The sequence below is a fragment of the Schistocerca piceifrons genome, chromosome 6 (genome assembly GCF_021461385.2).
Source record: "Schistocerca piceifrons isolate TAMUIC-IGC-003096 chromosome 6, iqSchPice1.1, whole genome shotgun sequence".
Taxonomy (NCBI): Eukaryota; Metazoa; Arthropoda; class Insecta; order Orthoptera; family Acrididae; genus Schistocerca; species Schistocerca piceifrons.
In genome coordinates, this window is record NC_060143.1 from 459755945 (window position 1) to 459778057 (window position 22113).

The 22113-nt window shown below is 43.4% G+C and overlaps 1 protein-coding gene across 1 annotated transcript in view; it reads left to right on the plus strand.

The window, feature by feature from the left end:
* The window catches only part of LOC124803379 (protein O-mannosyl-transferase TMTC2-like), a 118879-nt gene extending 97563 nt beyond the window's left edge, over positions 1-21316 (plus strand). The window contains exon 5 of the mRNA XM_047264564.1: positions 19772-21316. Within this exon, the coding sequence (XP_047120520.1) occupies positions 19772-19945 (174 nt within the window). The 3' untranslated portion in view covers positions 19946-21316. The remainder of the gene's footprint in view (positions 1-19771) is intronic.
* The last annotated feature ends 797 nt before the right edge of the window (positions 21317-22113 follow it).

The window sequence follows — 22113 nt, forward strand, 5'->3', positions numbered from 1 at the left end:
ATAGTGGTTGACAGAATGATAAAAATGAATCCCCGTAACGAACTGTTCGTCATGAAAACCGATGCTTGCAACCAGCAGGATATTCCGGTAGCAATAAGTGACAACAGCAACAAATAACTGCATTGTCAACTGGTTATCGAAGCACATTTCCCACAGAAGCTACGACGGCCGACGTAATAACAGCCTAAGTAAAGCTCGAAATAAATACAGCCCCAAGGGCAAGTATTATTATTACCAGTTTCTCTTTGGACCGCACTGTAAATCTGAAAACTGCACACCTCCTTGTAGCTGGTCCAAAAAGAGAAACGTGACACAGCAGCTGAATTAGCTGCACGTTCTGCTGCCCAAGGCAGTTACAGCAAAATCAGTCTATTTGTAACCAACAAAACAAAACGAGACTGCAATTTCTAGATGCCAATGAGGTTGATGTTTCTGTGTTACGACGTAACTCCAAGTCTGATACTGAATCACCACACAAATTTTATGTTACTAATGGTACGAAAATTCCTACATTCCGAATCGAACTTCGTACCACCTATTTCGGACTGCGACGTCAGTTTCAATGCCTGTTTATAGTTGCGAAAATCAATAAAGCTATATTCGGAGTCCATTATTTTAAAAATAAGTTCCAATTATTAGTAGATGTCCATAATAAGAGATTAACAGACGGTGCAACCAAGTTCAGTTAATGACGGCAAAGCTATGACAGGTTCAGAGAAAAATGTTATAAGTACTATGAGTCGATACATAAAATTCACAAACCTGTTATTACAGTATCCAGACATAGTTAAACCTAGTTTGGTACCTGGCGAAATTAAACATGGCGTCAAAAACTACATTACCACTGAAGGACTGAGCAACACCAGAGGGATCCCGTCCGCTGCCTGAGAAAGTGCAAGCAATTTTAGAATACTAGTTACCTGCAAAATTCCATGAGGTTCATAAGTTTCTTGGTATTGTCAACTATTATCGTCGCTACCTTAAAGCTGCGGCGCAAACTCAGGCACCTGTGCGTGACTACCTTAAGGGAGTAAAACGGAAGGATAACAGACAAAGTTAGTGGACTGAATAACCGAAGAAAATGTTCGAGAAATGTAAACAAGATACTTCAAACGCTGCCTAGCTCGAAGTTAGCCTTAGCATAATGCACGGGACGAATCAGATATCGCTATTGGTTCTGTATTTCAACAACTGTAACAGGGAAATGGGAGACCCACTGCATGCTTCTCACGGAAACTGAGTCAATCGCAGAAGCTTTACGGCACCTATCACCGAGGACTGTTGGGAATTCACCTCTCTGCAAAAATATTTAAGCATTTACAGGAAGGAAGAGATTTCATAACCTTCGCTAACCATAAGCCACTCACATTTGCTTTTGACGAAAGCCATATCTCTTCGACAGATAAGACAGTTTTCGACTGATATTCGTCATGTCAGTAGGCATGACAATACTGTTGCGGATGCCCTATTCAGAGCTGATGAAGTAACGATGATGAATGGACTATGATGAAATCGGCAAGGTCAAGAATTGAAGCAACTTCGAGCAGGTAACAATTCCTTAAGGTTTAAAGCTGAAACAAGTTCCACTAGGAAAAACATAGCGCTGTAACACTTCAACTGCAAATAGGCAACCGTAGATCCCTCAAGTTTTTGGTTACCAAATATTTATCAATTTTCATGGTTTAGTTCATCTTGGTATAAGGACTACAGTGAAACTGCTATCTAATAGAATTCTTTAGTCAAACATAAAAAGTAATTTGCGACAATGAACTAAATCCCGTCTTAGCTTGGCAGGAAACCAATCCACTCGCCGCACAAGATCACATTTCGAAACATTTGTAGAACCTGATTTCGACGAAGATGGTGAGGATATAGCAGTCATACATGAAATATTCACTCACGATCCTCCAGCACAGGCGTACGGTCTGAGCGGCGCCTTTCAGTGTAGGTCTATGTCGTTTGATCTACAATGAAACCGTTGCCTCTAAGACGGTGCAAAAGTCGACCGAACAGGTTGTCCGATAATAGTCTACGACGTGGTATTCTTTTTTCAGGATAGAGAGCAAAGGCTGACAATCTACTTCCATTTGCTAAACTATAAGAGAATATCATATCCATCGTACCAGTAACGTTCCACCGATAATAAGTGATGCATAGAAAAAACAACATCTGCTGAATCTTTCGTACGCATACGGAGCAGTCAAATGTAAACGAGACACAATGGTTGGTTGGTTTGGGGGAGGGGACGAAACAGTGAGGTCATCGGTTCCATCGGAGTAGGGAAGGGTGGGGTAACCTAAATTATGCCGGCCGGTGTGGCCGTGCGGTTCTAGGCGCTTAAATCTGGAACCGCGTGACCGCTACGGTCGCAGGTTCGAATCCTGCCTCGGGCATGGATGTGTGTGATGTCCTTAGGTTAGTTAGGTTTAAGTAGTTCTACGTTCTAGGGGACTGATGACCACAGTAGTTAAGTCCCATAGTGCTCAGAGCCATTTGAACCATTTTTTGAACCTAAATTATCCTAAGGACAAACACATACACCCATGCCCGAGGGAGGACTCGAACCTCCGCCGGGACCAGCCGCACAGTCCATGACTGCAGTGCCTTAGACCGCTCGGCTAATCCCTCGCGTTTGAACCGTCGTAGTCCCGAATGCTAGTCCAGTGTGCTAACCGCTGCTCTACCTCCGTCGGTGAGACAGAATGAGAGTAAGTAAATTGTTTATTATTTCAAAAGTAATCGCCATAACTGTTAATATACACTCCTGGAAATTGAAATAAGAACACCGTGAATTCATTGTCCAAGGAAGGGGAAACTTTATTGACACATTCCTGGGGTCAGATACATCACATGATCACACTGACAGAACCACAGGCACATAGACACAGGCAACAGAGCATGCACAATGTCGGCACTAGTACAGTGTATATCCACCTTTCGCAGCAATGCAGGCTGCTATTCTCCCATGGAGACGATCGTAGAGATGCTGGATGTAGTCCTGTGGAACGGCTTGCCATGCCATTTCCACCTGGCGCCTCAGTTGGACCAGCGTTCGTGCTGGACGTGCAGACCGCGTGAGACGACGCTTCATCCAGTCCCAAACATGCTCAATGGGGGACAGATCCGGAGATCTTGCTGGCCAGGGTAGTTGACTTACACCTTTTAGAGCACGTTGGGTGGCACGGGAGACATGCGGACGTGCATTGTCCTGTTGGAACAGCAAGTTCCCTTGCCGGTCTAGGAATGGTAGAACGATGGGTTCGATGACGGTTTGGATGTACCGTGCACTATTCAGTGTCCCCTCGACGATCACCAGTGGTGTACGGCCAGTGTAGGAGATCGCTCCCCACACCATGATGCCGGGTGTTGGCCCTGTGTGCCTCGGTCGTATGCAGTCCTGATTGTGGCGCTCACCTGCACGGCGCCAAACACGCATACGACCATCATTGGCACCAAGGCAGAAGCGACTCTCATCGCTGAAGACGACACGTCTCCATTCGTCCCTCCATTCACGCCTGTCGCGACACCACTGGAAGCGGGCTGCACGATGTTGGGGCGTGAGCGGAAGACGGCCTAACGGTGTGCGGGACCGTAGCCCAGCTTCATGGAGACGGTTGCGAATGGTTCTCGCCGATGCCCCAGGAGCAACAGTGTCCCTAATTTGCTGGGAAGTGGCGGTGCGGTCCACTACGGCACTGCGTAGTATCCTACGGTCTTGGCGTGCATCCGTGCGTCGCTGCCGTCCGGTCCCAGGTCGACGGGCACGTGCACCTTCCGCCGACCACTGGCGACAACATCGATGTACTGTGGAGACCTCACGCCCCACGTGTTGAGCAATTCGGCGGTACGTCCACCCGGCCTCCCGCATGCCCACTATACGCCCTCGCTCAAAGTCCGTCAACTGCACATACGGTTCACGTCCACGCTGTCGCGGCATGCTACCAGTGTTAAAGACTGCGATGGAGCTCCGTATGCCACGGCAAACTTGCTGACACTGACGGCGGCGGTGCACAAATGCTGCGCAGCTACCGCCATTCGACGGCCAACACCGCGGTTCCTGGTGTGTCCGCTGTGCCGCGCGTGTGATCATTGCTTGTACAGCCCTCTCGCAGTGTCCGGAGCAAGTATGGTGGGTCTGACACACCGGTGTCAATGTGTTCTTTTTTCCATTTCCAGGAGTGTAGTTATCCCACTTTTACATAAGATGGTCGTTGCCCTCAGAGAAAATTTTGTCGTTACCTACGGAACCATGATTGTACCCTGGCGTGCACCTCTTCGTCCGAAGCAAATTGACGGCCATCAATGCCATGAATGTCTATATTCAGGGTCCGTCTACATGTTACCATGGCTGTACGTTGCGTAGGTTCGCTGGGAGGCCCTTACATGTCCTCCATACGGTCCCGATCCCTCCCTATGCGACTACCGTACCTTTGGAGGCCAGAAGAACGACATTCGGAACCATCAGTTTGTTTAGAACGGAGAGGTGCAGGAGTGGATACAGTCATGGTCCCCTAGGCTATCGGAAATACATTTCTGTGAAGGCATTGACAGCACTTGATCAGTGGGATAAATGTATTAATATCTTTGATGATTAATTCTGAAGTAATCTGTTTCGTTTTCATTTCACTGCCCCATATACAAGAAGAAGAAACGTCATATGCAATTCTGGATGTGACTAATATTACCTATTGGTGGAAAAGATCATACGAAAAAAACATAAACAAGAAGGAGATACCCCTATTGAACGTCTGCAAAAGTATGGAAATCTCATGGGAGGGATCGGGACTGTATGGAGGATGCGTAGATTCTTCCCAGCGAGACTTTTGCAATGTATTGGAAATGTTGGCTACGTGTCGACGGGCATACTACCCTATAATTATTAGATTTCTATCTCACATTATGTACTGAACCTCCCGTTCGATATCATCATTCTGCATCTCTTCATCTTCCGCTAGTGACGTCAACACGTGCGCATGTTGAAAGTGGTTCGCTGCTGATTCTGTTGAGCATAATCCTATCCCTGAAGTATTCATATTAACTCTCTGCCATACTTTCCAGTCCATCACAACTCCTCCTCCCTTTATATCGTTTTCTGATGCTGTCATTACCCTGCCTTCATTTGACCAAACATCCTCATTTTCATACTTATCTTTCACATACATATAATGAACTTTCGTATTCCCCTTTTCAGTTTTTCTGCCTTCCCTACGACACCCAGAAATCTACCATTCCATACCCCATTACGTAGAATATTACCCCCTCGTTGGTTATTCAGTCTTTTTCTTACTGTCATGTTGCCCCGGAGGCCGGATTGATGGACTAAAGGAAAGGGCATAACGAGATTTTTTTCAGTCACACATTATGTGCCTTTGACGCAGTGATATCCACTTACTTCTGCACCCTGTCATATTAATCATGGCAGATTTTTCCGCTTTTAGGGACATTTTCCTACTTCGAGGGCGAGAGGGCGGCGTGATCCCATGTCCGTTTCTCCGACCTATTTGACAAGGCCGTTGGCAGAACGAGGGTAAATCCTTATACCAGAAGTCTAACACCACCACCACTGATGATTCTATGCAGATTATAAGTGGTGGCTCGGATCGAACACGAGACCTAGGACGTTTTGATTACGAGTCGAAGGCACTACACCTAGATCCCTATCCATTACAGTAATATTTTAAGCAACTTTATAAATTGTTATGGAGGTTACACAGTAGTTCTCCTGAGTCACAGGGATGGCTTCAGAAGCTATACAGTTCGTTTTTGGTCTTTCCCTTCAAAAAACTGCCACTCGTTGAATCTTCATTATGTTATTTACAAAAATATTTTGAGATTATGCACCTATGTGAGAAGAATCTGTGAATCTATAAACAGCTCAACGTTTTTGGTGCTCTGTTTGAGACCTAAAACATATTAGAAAACGCGATGCCCTATCCGTCCGCCGTCTTTCTATAGGAAGTGCATCTATTTCCTCTTTGCATCTTACGATAGCACTATTGACTATCGGAGAGAGCGCACATGTCACAAGCTCCATTTTATTCGCCGGGTAACCGGGTCCGTTGATCAGCTCTAGCACAGCTTCTTCACTGAGGATTGTGACTTTCGTGTCGTTCCTGGAATTGTCTTACCATCTCATCTAGTGGTGTAACTGCAAGCAACTAAGCAGTGTCTGTTTTTTTTTTTTTTCTTCTCTATATATTCAAAGAAAAAGTCCCGCCCGCCTGCTTCAAAATTCAGTATAGTCCAGCCCACACCACTAAGGATAAAGACTTGAAATTTCGAGAGCACGTTCACCTTACACTGGGGGCATAGTTGAAGAAGGGATCTTACGAAATTCCACCCCTACGGAGGTGAGATAGTGGAGGAATAGTTTTCTTTAAATACCTTCGCTATTAAGGAAATTTTGTAGCTGGAACCACGAAATTTGGTAACTGATTTCTCGGTCATAAATTAAAAGAAAATACGTGTTTCAGCCTTTTTGGAATCTCAACCCTAAAGAGATGAAATAGTGGATGGAAGTTTGTCTGGAAAGAAATCATTAATACAGAACTACTTAAGTATTTTTACGTTACATCTATCAAAATTGGCGTTTGACTTATGGGTAGAAATAAAAAAAGTACCTATTTCAGTTTTTTTGAGCTTCATCTACCAAAATTGGCGTTTGACTTACGGCTAGAAATTAAAAAAAAATACGTATTTCAGATATTTTGGAAATTCTGCCACAAGAGGGTGAAACAGGTGTTCAAAGTTGTTACAGAAATATTTCATTACGAAAGCATTTTTGAAGCTTCTCGGTTAGAAGTAAAGTATTCGTGTTTCCGTGTTCCTATAAATGACATCTGCGATGAATATTTTTATGAAAATACTGTGTTGTCCTAAAACATTTTTAACCAAAGTCTATGAAACATATGTGTTAGGACAGGAACGTTTCTATGTAAATATCTCCAAAAGAGCTCAGAAGGCAGGATTATCAAAAGCCTCCGACACCAGATACCAGAATCGCTTTTTGGTCAAAAGTACATTCGGAAAAGACAATGGTTCTGTGGTCCTAATTGCCATGTAAGGTATAGAAGGTGTTGCACTTCGTGAAATAAATCAAAGAAAGCTATTTAACAGTCACACGACAAATCAGCCTTACCAGAATACATTAATCTTCAGTAGGCCTAATAAATGTTTGTAAAATTATTTTTGTAGTAATTGCTATCCAAACAATAGCAGTAGACGCTAAGCTATTTGCCGTCACTCACATCCGTTTCCTTACAGGATGGCTTCTCTTGTGGTCCAGTCTCGTAACACCCATGGATCAGGACAGCATCATCATCTACAGAAGTTTAAGCTCTCTCGTTTTTCTGATTTTATGGCCAAGGGCATTATTTAATGTAACATTACGACGAGTTTCATTAATTACGTTATCGATACAGCATAACCTATTTTGTTAACTGATTCTTTCGTCTCTTGGCAGAACAACATTGTAATAAATGAAAAGCAATACTTTGCTTACGTTCTACATGCGTAATTTATCGAATTCGGCTTGCAAAACCATCATTAGAGTTTAATCCTGTAAAACATAAACAATACAGTGCTTTTCAATTACTACATTCTTTTCATACTGATGCTGTTCTCTTATTTCTGTCGTTTCGGCCGGCCGCGGTGGACGAGCGGTTCTAGGCGCTTCAGTCCGGAACCGCGCGACTGCTATGGTCGCATGTTCGAATCCTGCCCCGGGCATGGGTGTGTGTGGTGTCCTTAAGTTAGTTAAGTAGTTCTAAGCTCTCGGGGACTGATGAGCTCAGATGTTAAGTCCCGTAGTGCTCAGAGCCATTTGAACCATATTATCTGTCGTTCCGTTTGAGCTGTCCTCAAAGCTCGTTTTCAAAACTCTGTCATCAGTAGTAAAATCTTGAAAATTGATAATATTCTCCAGTTAATACAACCTTAATCTGACGGAAATACTGTATGGGCTGTATTGAATAATATTAATCCCTTAATCCATGTATGAGACTTCAAGGAACGCAAGAAGGTCAAAACCACACCTATTTTGCTAATAAAACATAATGGCTCCAAGGTTCCCATACGAAAATACATCGAAAATTAGGATAAGTACATTATTTAGGCCCAAGACAATACTCGAATTTCCTGAGGCAAACTAGAGATTGGATGATTTCGACTGTTTTGTAAGTTTATACTGAAATTGAATTCTTAGGGGTCACGAAACTGTCACGCCCGATAGGTTCTTCATTACTATCAGTTCTTATTACATTTTCCAATAACACTGATCACGACTTCTCACTGACACTTCACGATATACACTGAAGAGCCAAACAAACTGGTACACCTGCCTAATAACGTGTAGAGCCCCCGCGAGCACGCAGAAGTGTCGCAACACGACGTGGCATGGTCTCGAATAGTGTCTGAAGTAGTGCTATAGGAAACTGACACCATTATTATTGCAGGGCTGTCCATAAATGCGTAAGAGTACGACAGGGTGGAGATATCTTCTGAATAGCACGTTGCAAGGCATCCACAGATATGCTCTGGAGATATCTGGGGAGTTTGGTGGTCAGCGGAAGTGAATAAACTCAAAGAATGTTCCTGGAGCCACTGTGTAGCAATTCTGGACGTGTAGGGTGTCACATTGTACTGCTAGAATTGCCCAAGTCCGTCGGAATGCACAATGGACATGAATGGATGCAGGTGATCAGACAGGATGCTTAAGTACGTGTCACCTGTCAGAGTCGCATCTTGACGTATTAGAGATCCCATATCACTCCGAGTACACACACTCCACACCTTTACAGAGCCTCCACCAGCTTGAACAGTCCCCTCCTGATATGCAGGTTCCATGTATTCATGAGGTTTTCTCCATAGCGTACACGTCCATCCGCTCGATAAAATTTGAAACAAGACTCGTTCAATGGCCCATCACTGAAATCTGCAGCTATTTGCACAATGGTTGTACTTCTGCAACGTTGAACAGTTTTCTTCAGTCGTCGCTGATCCCGTTCTTGCAGGATCTTCTAGCCGCATCAATGTCGGAGATTTAATGTTTTACCGGATTCCTGATGCTCACGGTATACACGAGGAATGATCATACGGGAAAAATCACCACTTCATCGCTACCTCGGTGAAGCTGTGCCCAATCGCTCGTGCGCCGACTAATACCGTGTTCAAACTCATTGAAATCTTGATAACCTGGCGTTGTAGCAGCTATTACCGATCTGACAACTGCGTCAGACACTTGCTGTCTAGACCAGCCGGGGTGGCCGAGCGGTTCTAGGCGCAACAATCTCGAACCGCGCGGCTGCTACGATCGCAGGTACGAATCCTGCCTCGGGCATGGATGTTTGTGATGTCCTTAGGTTAGTTAGGTTCAAATAGTTCTAAGTTCTAGTGGATTCATGACCTCAGAAGTTAAGTCCCATAGTGCTCAGAGCCATCTGAACTTGCTGTCTTATATAGGCGTTACCGACCGTAGCGCTGTGTTCACCCTGTTTCTATATCTTTGCATTTGAATACGCATACCTATACCACATTCTTTCTCACTTCAGTGTTTTGCAGAATAAAGTATTTCTTAAAATGTAGTCTGTACGGCAAATCTCTAGCAAGCCATGAGTCTTCTTGTGAAGGTACATGTCCAGGTGAGGAGCAGTTTCTCATCATTCATTTTAACCAGACGGCGTTGTTTTTATGGCTTCAGTGCGTGAACGCTAGAACACTGGGCTGGTAACGGGACAAAAATATCCCGCTGCACGCGGCAGATATGAAACGGGCTCTGGAAACCGATGAGCAAAGTGTCTGCTCACGGTGAGTGTGCCTTGAAAAGCGAGAAAGCCAAACTACCACCAAGCGTGTGTGCAGAGAGCGAATAACGTTCCCCCACTTCCGGGAATGCCTTTATGGAAACAAGGCTTCCCGCGCAGGCCTGAAAGACGAGACGAGCCCGGCCGACCCGCCTCACCTCGACCGCTTTGGAAACAAATTTACGTCGCTGTTAGTCGATCCGCGAGCGGTGTGGGCGAATTTAATTAGGGCGCAGTGGCAGAGGCAGTGGAGAGGGGGAGGGGGGTGCTGGGGATGGGCCTAGAGAGACGAGCAGAAGCCAACAGCGCTTGCCTCGTACACTCCTCCGTTTGCACGACTGATGTCGAATGTATCTACGAGTGTTCATTAATGCCTCAGACTAGGTGATACAGACCGCACATGACATCATTATCTTGAAATCAACTTCTCAATCAGTTGTTTAGTGGCGGAATCCAACTGCACACCACCTCTGGGGTACTGTTCAAGTTATCCTTGTCTGAAATGTACGTCAGCCAACAGGATGGTGTCAGTATTTAAAATAAGTAGTGTATCATCCCATATACAGGCAAAATTTCAGGTAACCTCGCAAAGAAGTTCAAATCTCGCAACTACACACCTGCGTTTGTTAACATCAACAGCTTGACAATATTTTTAGTCAATAGTAAAGTCAAACTGCAGCTCTTGCCACAGAGTGCTGTGTATAAGATCACACTCAAGCACTGTGGAGAAGTAACCAGGGTGAGCATTAATAAAACTGGTAACCTGCAGGGACGGGTTCCTGACTGTAAAAGCCGGCCGCGGTGGCCGTGCAGTTCTAGGCGCTTCAGTCCGGAACCGCGAGACTGCTACGGTCGCAGGTTCGAACCCTGCCTCGGGCATGGATGTGTGTGATGTCCTTAGTTCGGTTTAAGTAGTTCTAAGTTCTAGGGGACTGATGACCTCAGATGTTAAGTTCCATAGTGATCATAGCCATTTGAACCATTTGACTGTAAATGGAGGAAAAAGATCCTGTGTATTGTGACTTGGCAAGACAGCCAAGCCACTAGGAGGTGAAGCCGAAAGGCACGCGTTTAAGCTCACGCAGGCTGGCGTGAGGTCTGGAACAGTTACAGGATTTGAGTCTAGCAAATAAAGTACGTAGCTGTTGGAATACTTAACTTTAATCCATAAGTGGTGAACATAGCTCTTGACGGTACATGCATCACAAGATAAATAGCAAATGATAATGGCGCCTTGCTAGGTCGTAGCTAATGACGTAGCTGAAGGCTATGCTAACTATCGTCTCGGCAAATGAGAGCGTAATTTGTCAGTGAACCATCGCTAGCAAAGTCGGCTGTACAACTGGGCGAGTGCTAGGAAGTCTCTCTAGACCTGCCGTGTGGCGGCGCTCGGTCTGCAATCACTGATAGTGGCGACACGCGGGTCCGACGTATACTAACGGACCGCGGCCGATTTAAAGGCTACCACCTAGCAAATGTGGTATCTGGCGATGACACCACGCTGTGACCAGGTGTCCGGAAATGGACGGTGTGTATCCAGCGACAACATATCGTCCCGGGACACTGTACGTAGCTGCATCGCATCTACGTCACAGCAGATGTACAAAGTAGCCTCTATGGGACTGCAGGTGACAGGAATAGTAGTGGTTGTCATGCAGGATACACATACTCATACTGTGGGTTACACTATATTGGCAGTCCACTTCTCTGGAGTTTGTTCTAGGGTTCGTCTCAATGTTCTGTATAACCCGGATCTCTGAATCTGACGTACACACAGTCCGCCGCCTCCGTGCACGTTCCTCTGTCTGAGAAGACCCATGATGATCGTTAAGTCAAGGCCGTAGGACACTGCATTGTCTGTTGTGAGAAGTAATGCCTGAAACTGTGCATGCTCGCCATACTCTTTGTGTACCTAGGAAATGAATTCCCTAACGATTTCAGAAATGGAATGTCCCATACATCTAGCTCTAACTACCATTCCAGACTTAATAGTCTGTTGATTCCCGTCTTCAGGCCAGAATCACATCGGAAACCTTTTCAAATGAAGGACATCATCTTTACGCCAGTGACTGTTACAACTTTTTACTACACACTATTGCAATTTCGGCTTCAGGCCATTATCAAGTGCTGATATTACGGCTTTTCAAATGAATCACCTGAGTGCAAGCGACAGCTCCCCCTAATGCATCGCCCTTTTATATCTTGTGTAGGCGATACCATCGCCATCTGTATACATGCATACTACTGTCTAAGACTTTTGTCATCTCAGTGTAATTTGTAACGTAGTGAGTCAATACGTGATAACTTTACTGCAGCAAGCTGCTCTGCAGAACAGCCTTTGCATTGGAGACGTCGGCTGTGAAGGAGACAGCCAGTTGTGTCTGAGCAATGACTCATTCGCACCTGTCTCTTTGCTAGCTGTGGGAAGCGGTATCTGTGTCACTTCAAGTGACTGAATAATCAAACCCTTAAGTTTCTAAATAAACTATATTAAATATTATGTAATATTGTTTAAGGTCGATACACCGCCTTTTGTTATTCAGGAGAATATGGTATAAAAATTTCAGTCTTCTACCTGCCACGGTTTCAGAGTTAAAGGAAATTACCTAAAACACCACAAACAGACACTTAGACTAAAAAACTAAGTTAGGAATAATAACAGTTCGTCTTTTAGTATCATTTGAAATCATTTCTCAAGTTCACAATATGTCAGGTCAATTTATTTGGATTTTCATATTAAAAAGTGGTTCAAATGGCTCTGAGCACTATGGGACTTAACTTCTGCGGTCATCAGTCCCCTAGAACTTAGAACTACTTAAACCTAACTGACCTAAGGATATCAAACACATCCATGCCCGAGGCAGGATTCGAACCTGCGACCGTAGCAGTCGCGCGGTTCCGGACAGAGCGCCTTAACCGCGAGACCACCGCGGCCGGCTCATATTAAAAACGTTAATTACTTTTCATTTTCGTAATATAAAATCCAGGAAAGATTATTATTTAATTAATATCTATTTGTTTCGTTGTTGTAGAATGAATGAGAATCAGTGAGAGTGTGTAAGTGGGGGATACACGTAGAAATTCAACATTATATAATGCACCGCATTAAGTAACTGTGCAGTGGGAAAGTTGTGTTTTCCCCTCGTTCCTGATGACGTATGTCTAAGAGTACTTGCTTTTGTAAGAAGGCAGACAGAATATCCGTTTGCAGAGTAATACTTTTCTAAATAAATTCCCGGATTAGTTTTCCTTTCGTTTGGTTTTGTTAAACATTATATTAATAGTTGCATATTGAAATGACGTGAATACAACTGGGAATAGTGATTGGTATAGGACAGTTCTGGCGCGAGAATGATCTCGAACGATTGTTCTGCTTTGCTGGTCATTTTGACCAACCAATCAGAGTTTAGCAGTTCCTGCGCAGCGCCGGGTAGTTATAGGCTGCGGAAGGAGCAGCATTGAGGGGTCGCTGGGTAGCTACTGAACGTGCAGGTCACGTTGAACGTGTCCGTCTGCACAATGTGTAAAATGAAGAAGTTATTGGTATATCTCGTTGCCGTATGAGCAGTTGCATTTATGGACAGTTTTGTGAAGTTTGGAAGTTCTAGAATTGTTTTGTTTGAAAGATAAACGCGTGTGAACTTTCGGCCTTTGTAAAATTCCGCGTGGCATGTTTCATATCCGTATATGGAATACTTGGCGAGCAATTTCTTTGATAGAAATCCTTTGAAAAGGACTGAATGTGAAACTCAGATATTGTGGCGGAGTATTGACTGCGAAATCGCGTAATTCTTCGGATTGGTACATTTCTGGCTGCCTTGAGTGTGTACTGGGTTGCATGAATTGTGAACTTAGGACGGTGATGATGTTCGCTAATTACATGTGGGCTGATGGCAGGTATTTTTTTAATTGAAATGGAATAAAAGACTCATTTCAGAATTTTGACATTTTACTGAGAGAACGAAGCAACCACTTTCCGTCAGAAAAGTATTATAAGAATTTACGAGACTGATTGCTACCAGAGTTTATGCGGACTTTGCAACGTAAGAATTGACGGCGTTTTCTTCAACGCTGCTTTTACGTCGTCAGCGCAGTACATACGCATGCAGAGAAACGGGCGGGTGATCTGCTGCCGTACGGAGGTAGGTGGAACTATTTCCAATGAACAGTACGACGAACGAGTAAACTTTATATAGACCCGTCCCGCCGCAAATTCCATGACGTGTAAATTTAGTTTATGATGTACAGCTTTTTGTCTACAGAAAGCGCTCAGATGTATATCGAGCGCTTACAATGAGAATCAGAATCAACAGAATTATGTTACAGAAATTATACTGCATTTTTCATTGCATTCGTCCATCATAAAACTGCTGCAACAACAACCTGTTCTTGAAAGTGATAAACTGTAACATTTCTCCTTCGTACGGCAACGACGAACGCTCACGTAACCCCGTTACATATATTTTCCCTTACTATAGGGTTCCAGTGTCCCAAATACTGTTTGAATGTTGCACAATTACATTTCCAATTAAGTACTGAGTTAGTATAATATTACGTGAATCATTTGCACACTAATTACAGAGACATTGAATGCGTCATTTAACATTCAAATAAAAAAATAATTTATAAATACAGCTGATTTTGACGATTTTTGATATACAATTGTGAGTTAGTAATTGCTACCAACCACCTTTTACCCAGTAACAGAAATTCTTCTACAGAGTAGAAGGAGTTGTCAACAGGAAACTTTTCCAGGTGGTTTTCAAATTCTACTTTGCTGTTTGTCAGACATTGTAATCACTGACCAAGTGATTAAGCATTTTCGTTGCAACAGCGTACGCTCCTTTTTCACCTAAAAACAACCTTAATGTTTAGTAACGAATGTAATTCTCTTCTGGTACTGAATTATGTACATCATTGTCCCTTTTGAACTGAAGTCGATTATTTACAACAAACTTCATGAGCAAAGGATAAAATGTGAAGCAGTAGTCAAAATAATAAACTTGTTTAAGTTTTTATCAATAAGGACACATAAATAATCTGCAGTTTCTACTCTGCTTGTTATTTCCTCACGATTGATCCGTTTAGAAATCGTGTAGTACCTCTAGATGTACAGAATTAAGTATGCTTTTAGAAATTGAGAGTGAAACTATTCACAGAAAACCTGCAACGAATACTTTTAAGAACATTTTTTACCGTTTCTTGTGTTGCTGTATTTATACTTGGACTGATTACAACACTAGCGTCACCGGCAATTGTTGTATATTAAACGGAACGTCGTTTGCATACTTGAGTAAGAATATCAGACCTACGACTGGGCCATGGGGAATGTTGTACATGATTTTTCACCAGGTAGGAGTATCTCTCGCTATTACATTGACAAAATTACTAAGCATAACTACTTTTGGGTAGATATGACATTATTCGTTGGTTGGCTATACCACAAATTACATGAAACCTCAATTTATCGCGGAGAATTTGTGATTCACACATCAAATGCTTTGGATAGGCTGCAGAAAATAACATCCATTAATGTTTTGTTATTTAATGCTTGTAAATTTGGTGAGTGAACGTGTAAATGGCACTCTGATTTGAGCAACTCTTCCAAAACCCAAAGAATGATTTACTGAGAGTATTATTGACGCTCTCAAGTGTTTGGGTAAATTATGTGAGTAGTATAACAGATCGATTGTTATTGACATCTCTCCTATCCCCTGTCTTAAAGCGGAGTTTAAAAATACCGTATTTCAGTATCTCTGAAAAAGGTGCCTTGAGCTAGACATGCATTATACTTTTTAGATAATACAGTGTTTACCTTTTCCAGTCTACCAAAATTCTACCACACCATCTTCTTCATCTCACGTCGGCTTGTAAAGAAATACGTCGCTGCTGGTAATCTGTTGCAGATATTTTAAATCTGTTTAATCAAAGCGTATTATGATTTTCGGGAACCTAAGACTCCCCTGTAGCAATCGACGAGGACTCGCGCAGTAGAAACGATCGTGTAAACCACAGGCCGTCCTACACGCCCAAGGAACGCAGACGTACGTAGAAACCGGCGGCCATGTTCATAGTGTGTTCCTTGACTTCCAGAATGCGTTAGGTATAATAGGCACTATTGGTCAAATGAGCAAAATACGTTCCTGTAGAATAGTACACATTTGTTAATGGATTGAAAAAATCTTACTAAGTAGCACACGGCATGTCATATCTAACGCAGAGACATCTTCACACCTAAAAGTGTCTTCAGGTCTACTCCACTTATGTGTAGTAGGAGCTTTGTTGTTCGTAATACATGTAAACAATGTAGGGTATAATGCTGGAACTCTAGGCACATCTACTGGTCTTACTCATCTAGGCATGGTGTCGGTTCGCTATAGTTAAGCCTCGATTTTCTCCAAGAGAGCACTGGATAGATTATCGGTCTACTATTACTCTAAGGACGTTGTAAACAATTTTGTCTTCTAAACCCTACTTAGGAGGCCCCTCTATATCCCATTTCCATAGGACTTGACACTGTGTGCCCTGTTCCCCACAGTCGCTGCTCCCTATTGGCCTCCTACCAGTTCTGTTAAGATATGTAGGATACCATTCATGTTAGCAAGGGTGTTGAACCAGTCCCCTCGATGGCTCCTCACAATGGACTAACTAAGGCCTTACGTTTAAAGCAGGAAGAAACTGATACCACCTCCTTCTTTAGTCTGAAGATTATTCATCTCTGCTGGTCGTCTTCGAATATCAAATTTTGCGTCATTAACGAAGTATCGTGGAAGACGAGTTGAAGAAAGGAAAACCGGTATTTACTGCATTTGTAATTTTGGAGAAAGCTTGGTACTTTTGGAGGAAACCGGGATAAAATACAGGGAGCGCAAGTTTGTTACATTTTTTATAGGAAGCAGACTACAGTTATAGGAGAAGGACATGAAGGGAAAGCCATAGTTGTCACGGGAGTGAAACAGGGGTGCAGCCCATCCCCGTACATTGGGCAGGCTGTGAAGGAACCCAAACAGAAATTTTCGAAGGAGAAAGCGAAGAAACATAAACCTTGAGTTTCTGTCAGACGTACCAGAGCTCTTGAAAGAGGCGTTGAACAGAATAGATAGTGTAATGAAAAGAGATTGTAGGATGAAGTTAAACGAGGATAGTGGAACGTAATAGAATTAAATCGGCTGATGCTGAGGGAATTAGATTAGGAGATGAGACACTAAAAGAAGTAGATTAGTTTGACTATGAACTGTTGATGGACCAAGTAGAGAGGATGTAGGAGGTAGATCGGCTGTAGCAAGAAAAAAGTTCTAGAAAAGAGGAATTTGTTAAGATCTACTATAAATTCAAGTGTTAGGAAGTCTTTTCTAAAGGTATTTGTATGGGTGTAGACTTCCATGGAAGTGGAACATAGATGATAAGCTGTTCATGCAAAAAGGTAGAAGCTTTCCAAATTTGGTGTTACAGGAGAAAGATTTGATGTGTACATCTACTAACAAATGAGTATCTACTGTATGGAACTGGGATATAAAGTTATGGCAAAACTTGACTAAGAGATCGCTTAGTAGGACACAGCTGAGGCATCCAGCAGTGGTCAGTTTGATTACGAAAGTAACTGCGGGTGAGAGAGGAGGTAAAAATTGTAGCTTTTTTCCTATTTTTAACGACCAATATAATTTATTTGCTCAAAAAAAGTGGTAACCCTATTTGCAATTCACCGTAATAATACTGTTACACCATCTATAACTGTGGTGCTGAAGGATCCACAGCTGCATAGGAGCGCTTCCCCGTGTACTTCCTTCACCGCACGCTCGGAAAATCTGGACAGTTCTGAGTCTATTAGGTTGGAGTATAAGTTCGTAGCGTTTTTGTTTTGCACGTTGGTATTCTGGCTGGCATGGTTTTATTTATCGACTATCATTTTTTATTTGTAGTCACTGTTGCTATTTGAGTTTACATATTGTCATTTGGTGGTAGTGAGTGGAGCTGGAGATGCTAGAAAATGGAGTGCCAACTGGAGAAATGGCAACATTGCCGACTTATTCTTCTGTTTGAGCTCAGTAGAGAGGTGACAGCAGCGGAATAAGCTAGAAACGTTTGCACCATGCACGGCGATAATGCCACTGAGCAGACCAAGGCAAGAGAATTGTTTTCTCTTTTTAAGGAGGATCGTTTTGACAGTAGTGACTCTCCACGTTCAAGAGGACCTATGGTGTTTCATTTAGATCGTTTAAGCGCATTAATACACAATGATCCACGTCAGTGTACTCGAGAACTGGCGAATGTGATAAATTGCGATGATTCCCATCTTTTGACATTTTCATGCAATAAGGAAGGTTAAAAAATCGGGTATATGGGTACCGCCCATTCTAAGCCAAAAACACAAATCAGTGGGTGGCCATATTTAGGTCTCTGCTTGCTCCTCATCAATTGGCTCATGAACAACTTTGACCATTCCTATCTAAAATCGCTCCTGGTGACAGGAAATGGTGTCTTCATGCTAACAAAGGGAAAATGAAGGAATGGCTGAGGCCATACAAAGCTGCAGTTCTCCTTACTAAGACATGTCCGCGTCCAGAAACGACAATGTCACGCATCTGGTGGAACTACGACGATGTGGTGTTCTATGAATTGCTTCCCCGGGATGCGGCTTTTCGCGGATGATGCTGTAGTATACAGAGAAGTTGCAGCATTAGAAAATTGCAGCGAAATGCAGGAATATCTGCAGCGAATAGGCACTCGGTGCAGGGAGTGGCAACGGACCCTTAACATAGACAGGTGTAATGTATTGCGAATACATAGAAAGAAGGATACTTTATTGTATGATTATATGATAGCGGAACAAACACTGGTAGCAGTTACTTCTGTAAAATATCTGGGAGTATGTGTACGGAACGATTTGAAGTGGAATGATCATATAAATTTAATTGTTGGTAAGGCGGATGCCAGGTTGAGATCCATTGGGAGAGTCCTTATAAAATGTTGTCCATCAACAAAAGAGGTGGGTTACAAAACACCCTTTCGACCTATACTTGAGTATTGCTCATCAGTGTCGGATCCGTACCAGGTTGGGTTGACAGAGGAGATAGAGAAGATCCAAAGAAGAGCGGCGCGTTTCGTCACAGGGTTATTTGGTAAGCGTGATACCGTTACGGAGATGTTTAACAAACTCAAGTGGGGGACTCTGCAAGAGAGGCGCTCTGCATCGCGGTGTAGCTTGCTGTCCAGGTTTCGAGAGGGTACGTTTCTGGATGAGGTATCGAATATATTGCTTCCCCCTACTTATACCTCCCGAGGAGATCACAAATGTAACATTAGACAGATTCGAGCGCACACGGTGGCTTTCCGGCAGTCGTTCTTCCCGCGAACCATACGTGACTGGAACAGGAAAGGGAGGTAATGACAGTGGCACGTAAAGTGCCCTCTACCACACACCGTTGGGTGGCTTGCGCAGTATAAATGTAGATGTAGATGTAGATATAGCCGTCACTGCTGATATTCATTCTCAATAACTGAGACGTCTTGCAGACGAAATTCTGGAACAACGACCAGGAAGTCTGCGTGAAGTCACGCAACTCCACGAAATTCTGCTAGAATGACAAGAAACACTGTAGAGTAGTTGAATTGAGGAGTCATTTCGCACATACCTTATTCACCAGATCTTGCGCTCTCATATAATCACCTTGTCCGCTCTCTATCGAACAGCCTTCAGGGAACTTCCTTTCCGGATGAAAATGGGCTCCGAACAGGACCCGACGAGTTTTTCACGTCAAAACCACGTGATTTCTACAGTTCCGAAATTTACAAGTTACCCCAGCGTTGTCTGACTGTTGTAAATAGTGGAGGAGAATATATTTTTGATAACTAAAGTCTCATATGTGTATCTATTGTGCTTTTTATACTTACGGAAAATGCTGAGAACTCACGCACCACCCTAACACAGTGCACTTGCTCAGTGCTGAGGCTGCCTGGTGCTCGTGTTGCAGAGCGCGCGGCACCACCTCAACCTGGGCGCCATTCTGCACCTGAACGGCCGCTACGACGAGGCAGCCGCCTGCTACCGCGAGGCGCTGCGCCTGCAGCCGGATGACGCAACCGCGCTCACCAACCTGCAGAAGCTGCGCAGCCTCATGGCGGCCCGCCGGCCCAGCAAGCTGTGACACCTGCAGCCGCGTGACGTCACGCCGCCCAGAGCACAGCCACTGGCGGCCACCTGAAGACCACCTGCGCCAGCTGGCTGCGGGTCAGCCGCGCCACTTGCAAAGGAGTTCGCGAGACCTGGCAGGTGTCCCACTTGGCGTCGCTAAGACGACCAACAGTAGGCGCTGCGGGTTTCCCCAGCTGGGATTCTTGCGATTAACATCACGGTCAACCAGTCGGGTCGTGATTATCCCGTCGTTGCCTCGACACCCATTTTAGTGAGTGCCCTCTTACTGTAAAACAGTTTTCGTGGATGGCTAACTCTATCACCTACAATCGAGACGCTGGAAACTACCAGCATCGCAAAGTGTTTGTTCCCGATGAGAACTACCCACTTAGTTAAGCTGACATTGGTGACCCGTGAAATAGAGTCGGTTCTGATTTATCTGCCAGTTACATGTCAGTGTTCGCATGACGCTGCAGTTCCCCCTATTTCTTCGTCAACGTGCGGAATGAGAAATATCTCCGAAATGCTTGGCAAACGTAGAGACTTCGCTCAAATGTCATGACATGAGGTCTGTGAGGAGTGAAGTTTCAGCACTAGCTGCTTCAGTTAAGGAAAGACTAAAATTCGGTGGCAACGAATAAGTGTCGGAAATAGACGCTATGTGCTTGTAATCATTCTAAACACTTACCTGGGAACCGTTTAATATAAATGAGATTCTTCAGAATAATCTTAAGTAATGCTCTTCTCAGTACTTGCCCCTGTACTGACTCATTGTAGGTATCTAATTCGAGGACACGTGAGACATAAGGTCAACAGTCACTTCTTTTCTATAAACCAAACACACACACACTGAAGACGACTAACGACTTGCAATATACTGGGCCGTTCGATTTGCTTCTTTTCAAAGGAAAGTACTCTAACTTCTTACTAGTTTACCTGTCATGAAAAATAAAACAAACACCAGTAGCATGTACAGCTCAGTATTCGCTGTGATGAGTACTAATGCTTCAAACTTTGTTAGGAGCAGTATCGTGTTGACACTAAAATGCTATCAAAACAACAGAATATGGACTTCCGTTACTAGTTCTGTACGTGTACATAACTTACGCGTTGGTCAATTTTCAACAGTGACACTAATGCGTTCCATATTTCGTTTTGAAATCATACTGTAACGTTAGCGTACCAACGCTATAATCAGAGAGTCTGAGAAAAGTATTCAAAAACAGAATTCAATTGGCAGCTGACTTTGTTAAAAACGTGTCTTCTTAGGTTGGATCATGCACAGTAAGCCTTACGATCATTGTATCACGATATGGTGAAAGGATTGCAAAACGTTTCTCTGCACGCGATTTGTCAACGAAGGTCTACACTGCAAGGCAGAGAAAGGCTCATGCGGCCAAAAAAAAAAAAAAAAAAAAAAACCATCACACAATTTGCACTTGTTCTGTGGGAAGGAATCACTATTCGTTTCATTCAACAGAAGCGTTATGGAGTCCAAGATATGCACCTGTAATAACAATGAACGTGCTACTTCCTTACTTCACGACGATTCAAAGAATTATGCATACTACCTTGCAACACTTGCTACTGGTTTCGTAGGTGAACAGTGTGCTTTGAAGCACACCTTAAAAATGACTCACGTTCCTAAAAGTGTATGTTTGGATCAATTAATGATCATCGGTGGGTTCCTGTAACCAGTATAATATCTTTGCGTACAGGAGAACCCCTATATATTCACACAAATATATACGACAAGCTTCGTTAATTCATGTCGCGATAAATAATCAACATGCCACACTGAAAGTTATTTCTCTTCGAAATACATATTTGTCTCTAACGACCCAGTTGTGCATGTTATAAAGCTCCAAATAATTATAGGATCAATGCAGTATGTTTCGATTAATATATAGGCGAATAAATTGTTTCCCACTTAATACAACTAGCAGATTCTGCCTGTGTACTGCAGCTTCCTTATTTATAATATGACAGAGGACTTTTCCTGTGAATGTACATAAGGGTAAATTATTTGTGACACAATGCAATGAAATGTGAATATACAGCTAAAAAGACAACAAATTAACATTGTAGTCGATTTAGTTTGCATAAATGCTGAGCTATCATCTTCTAACACAGAAAATTTGAAGGCAAATTTTCTTAGTGTTTTTTGTCCTAGCTTCCTGC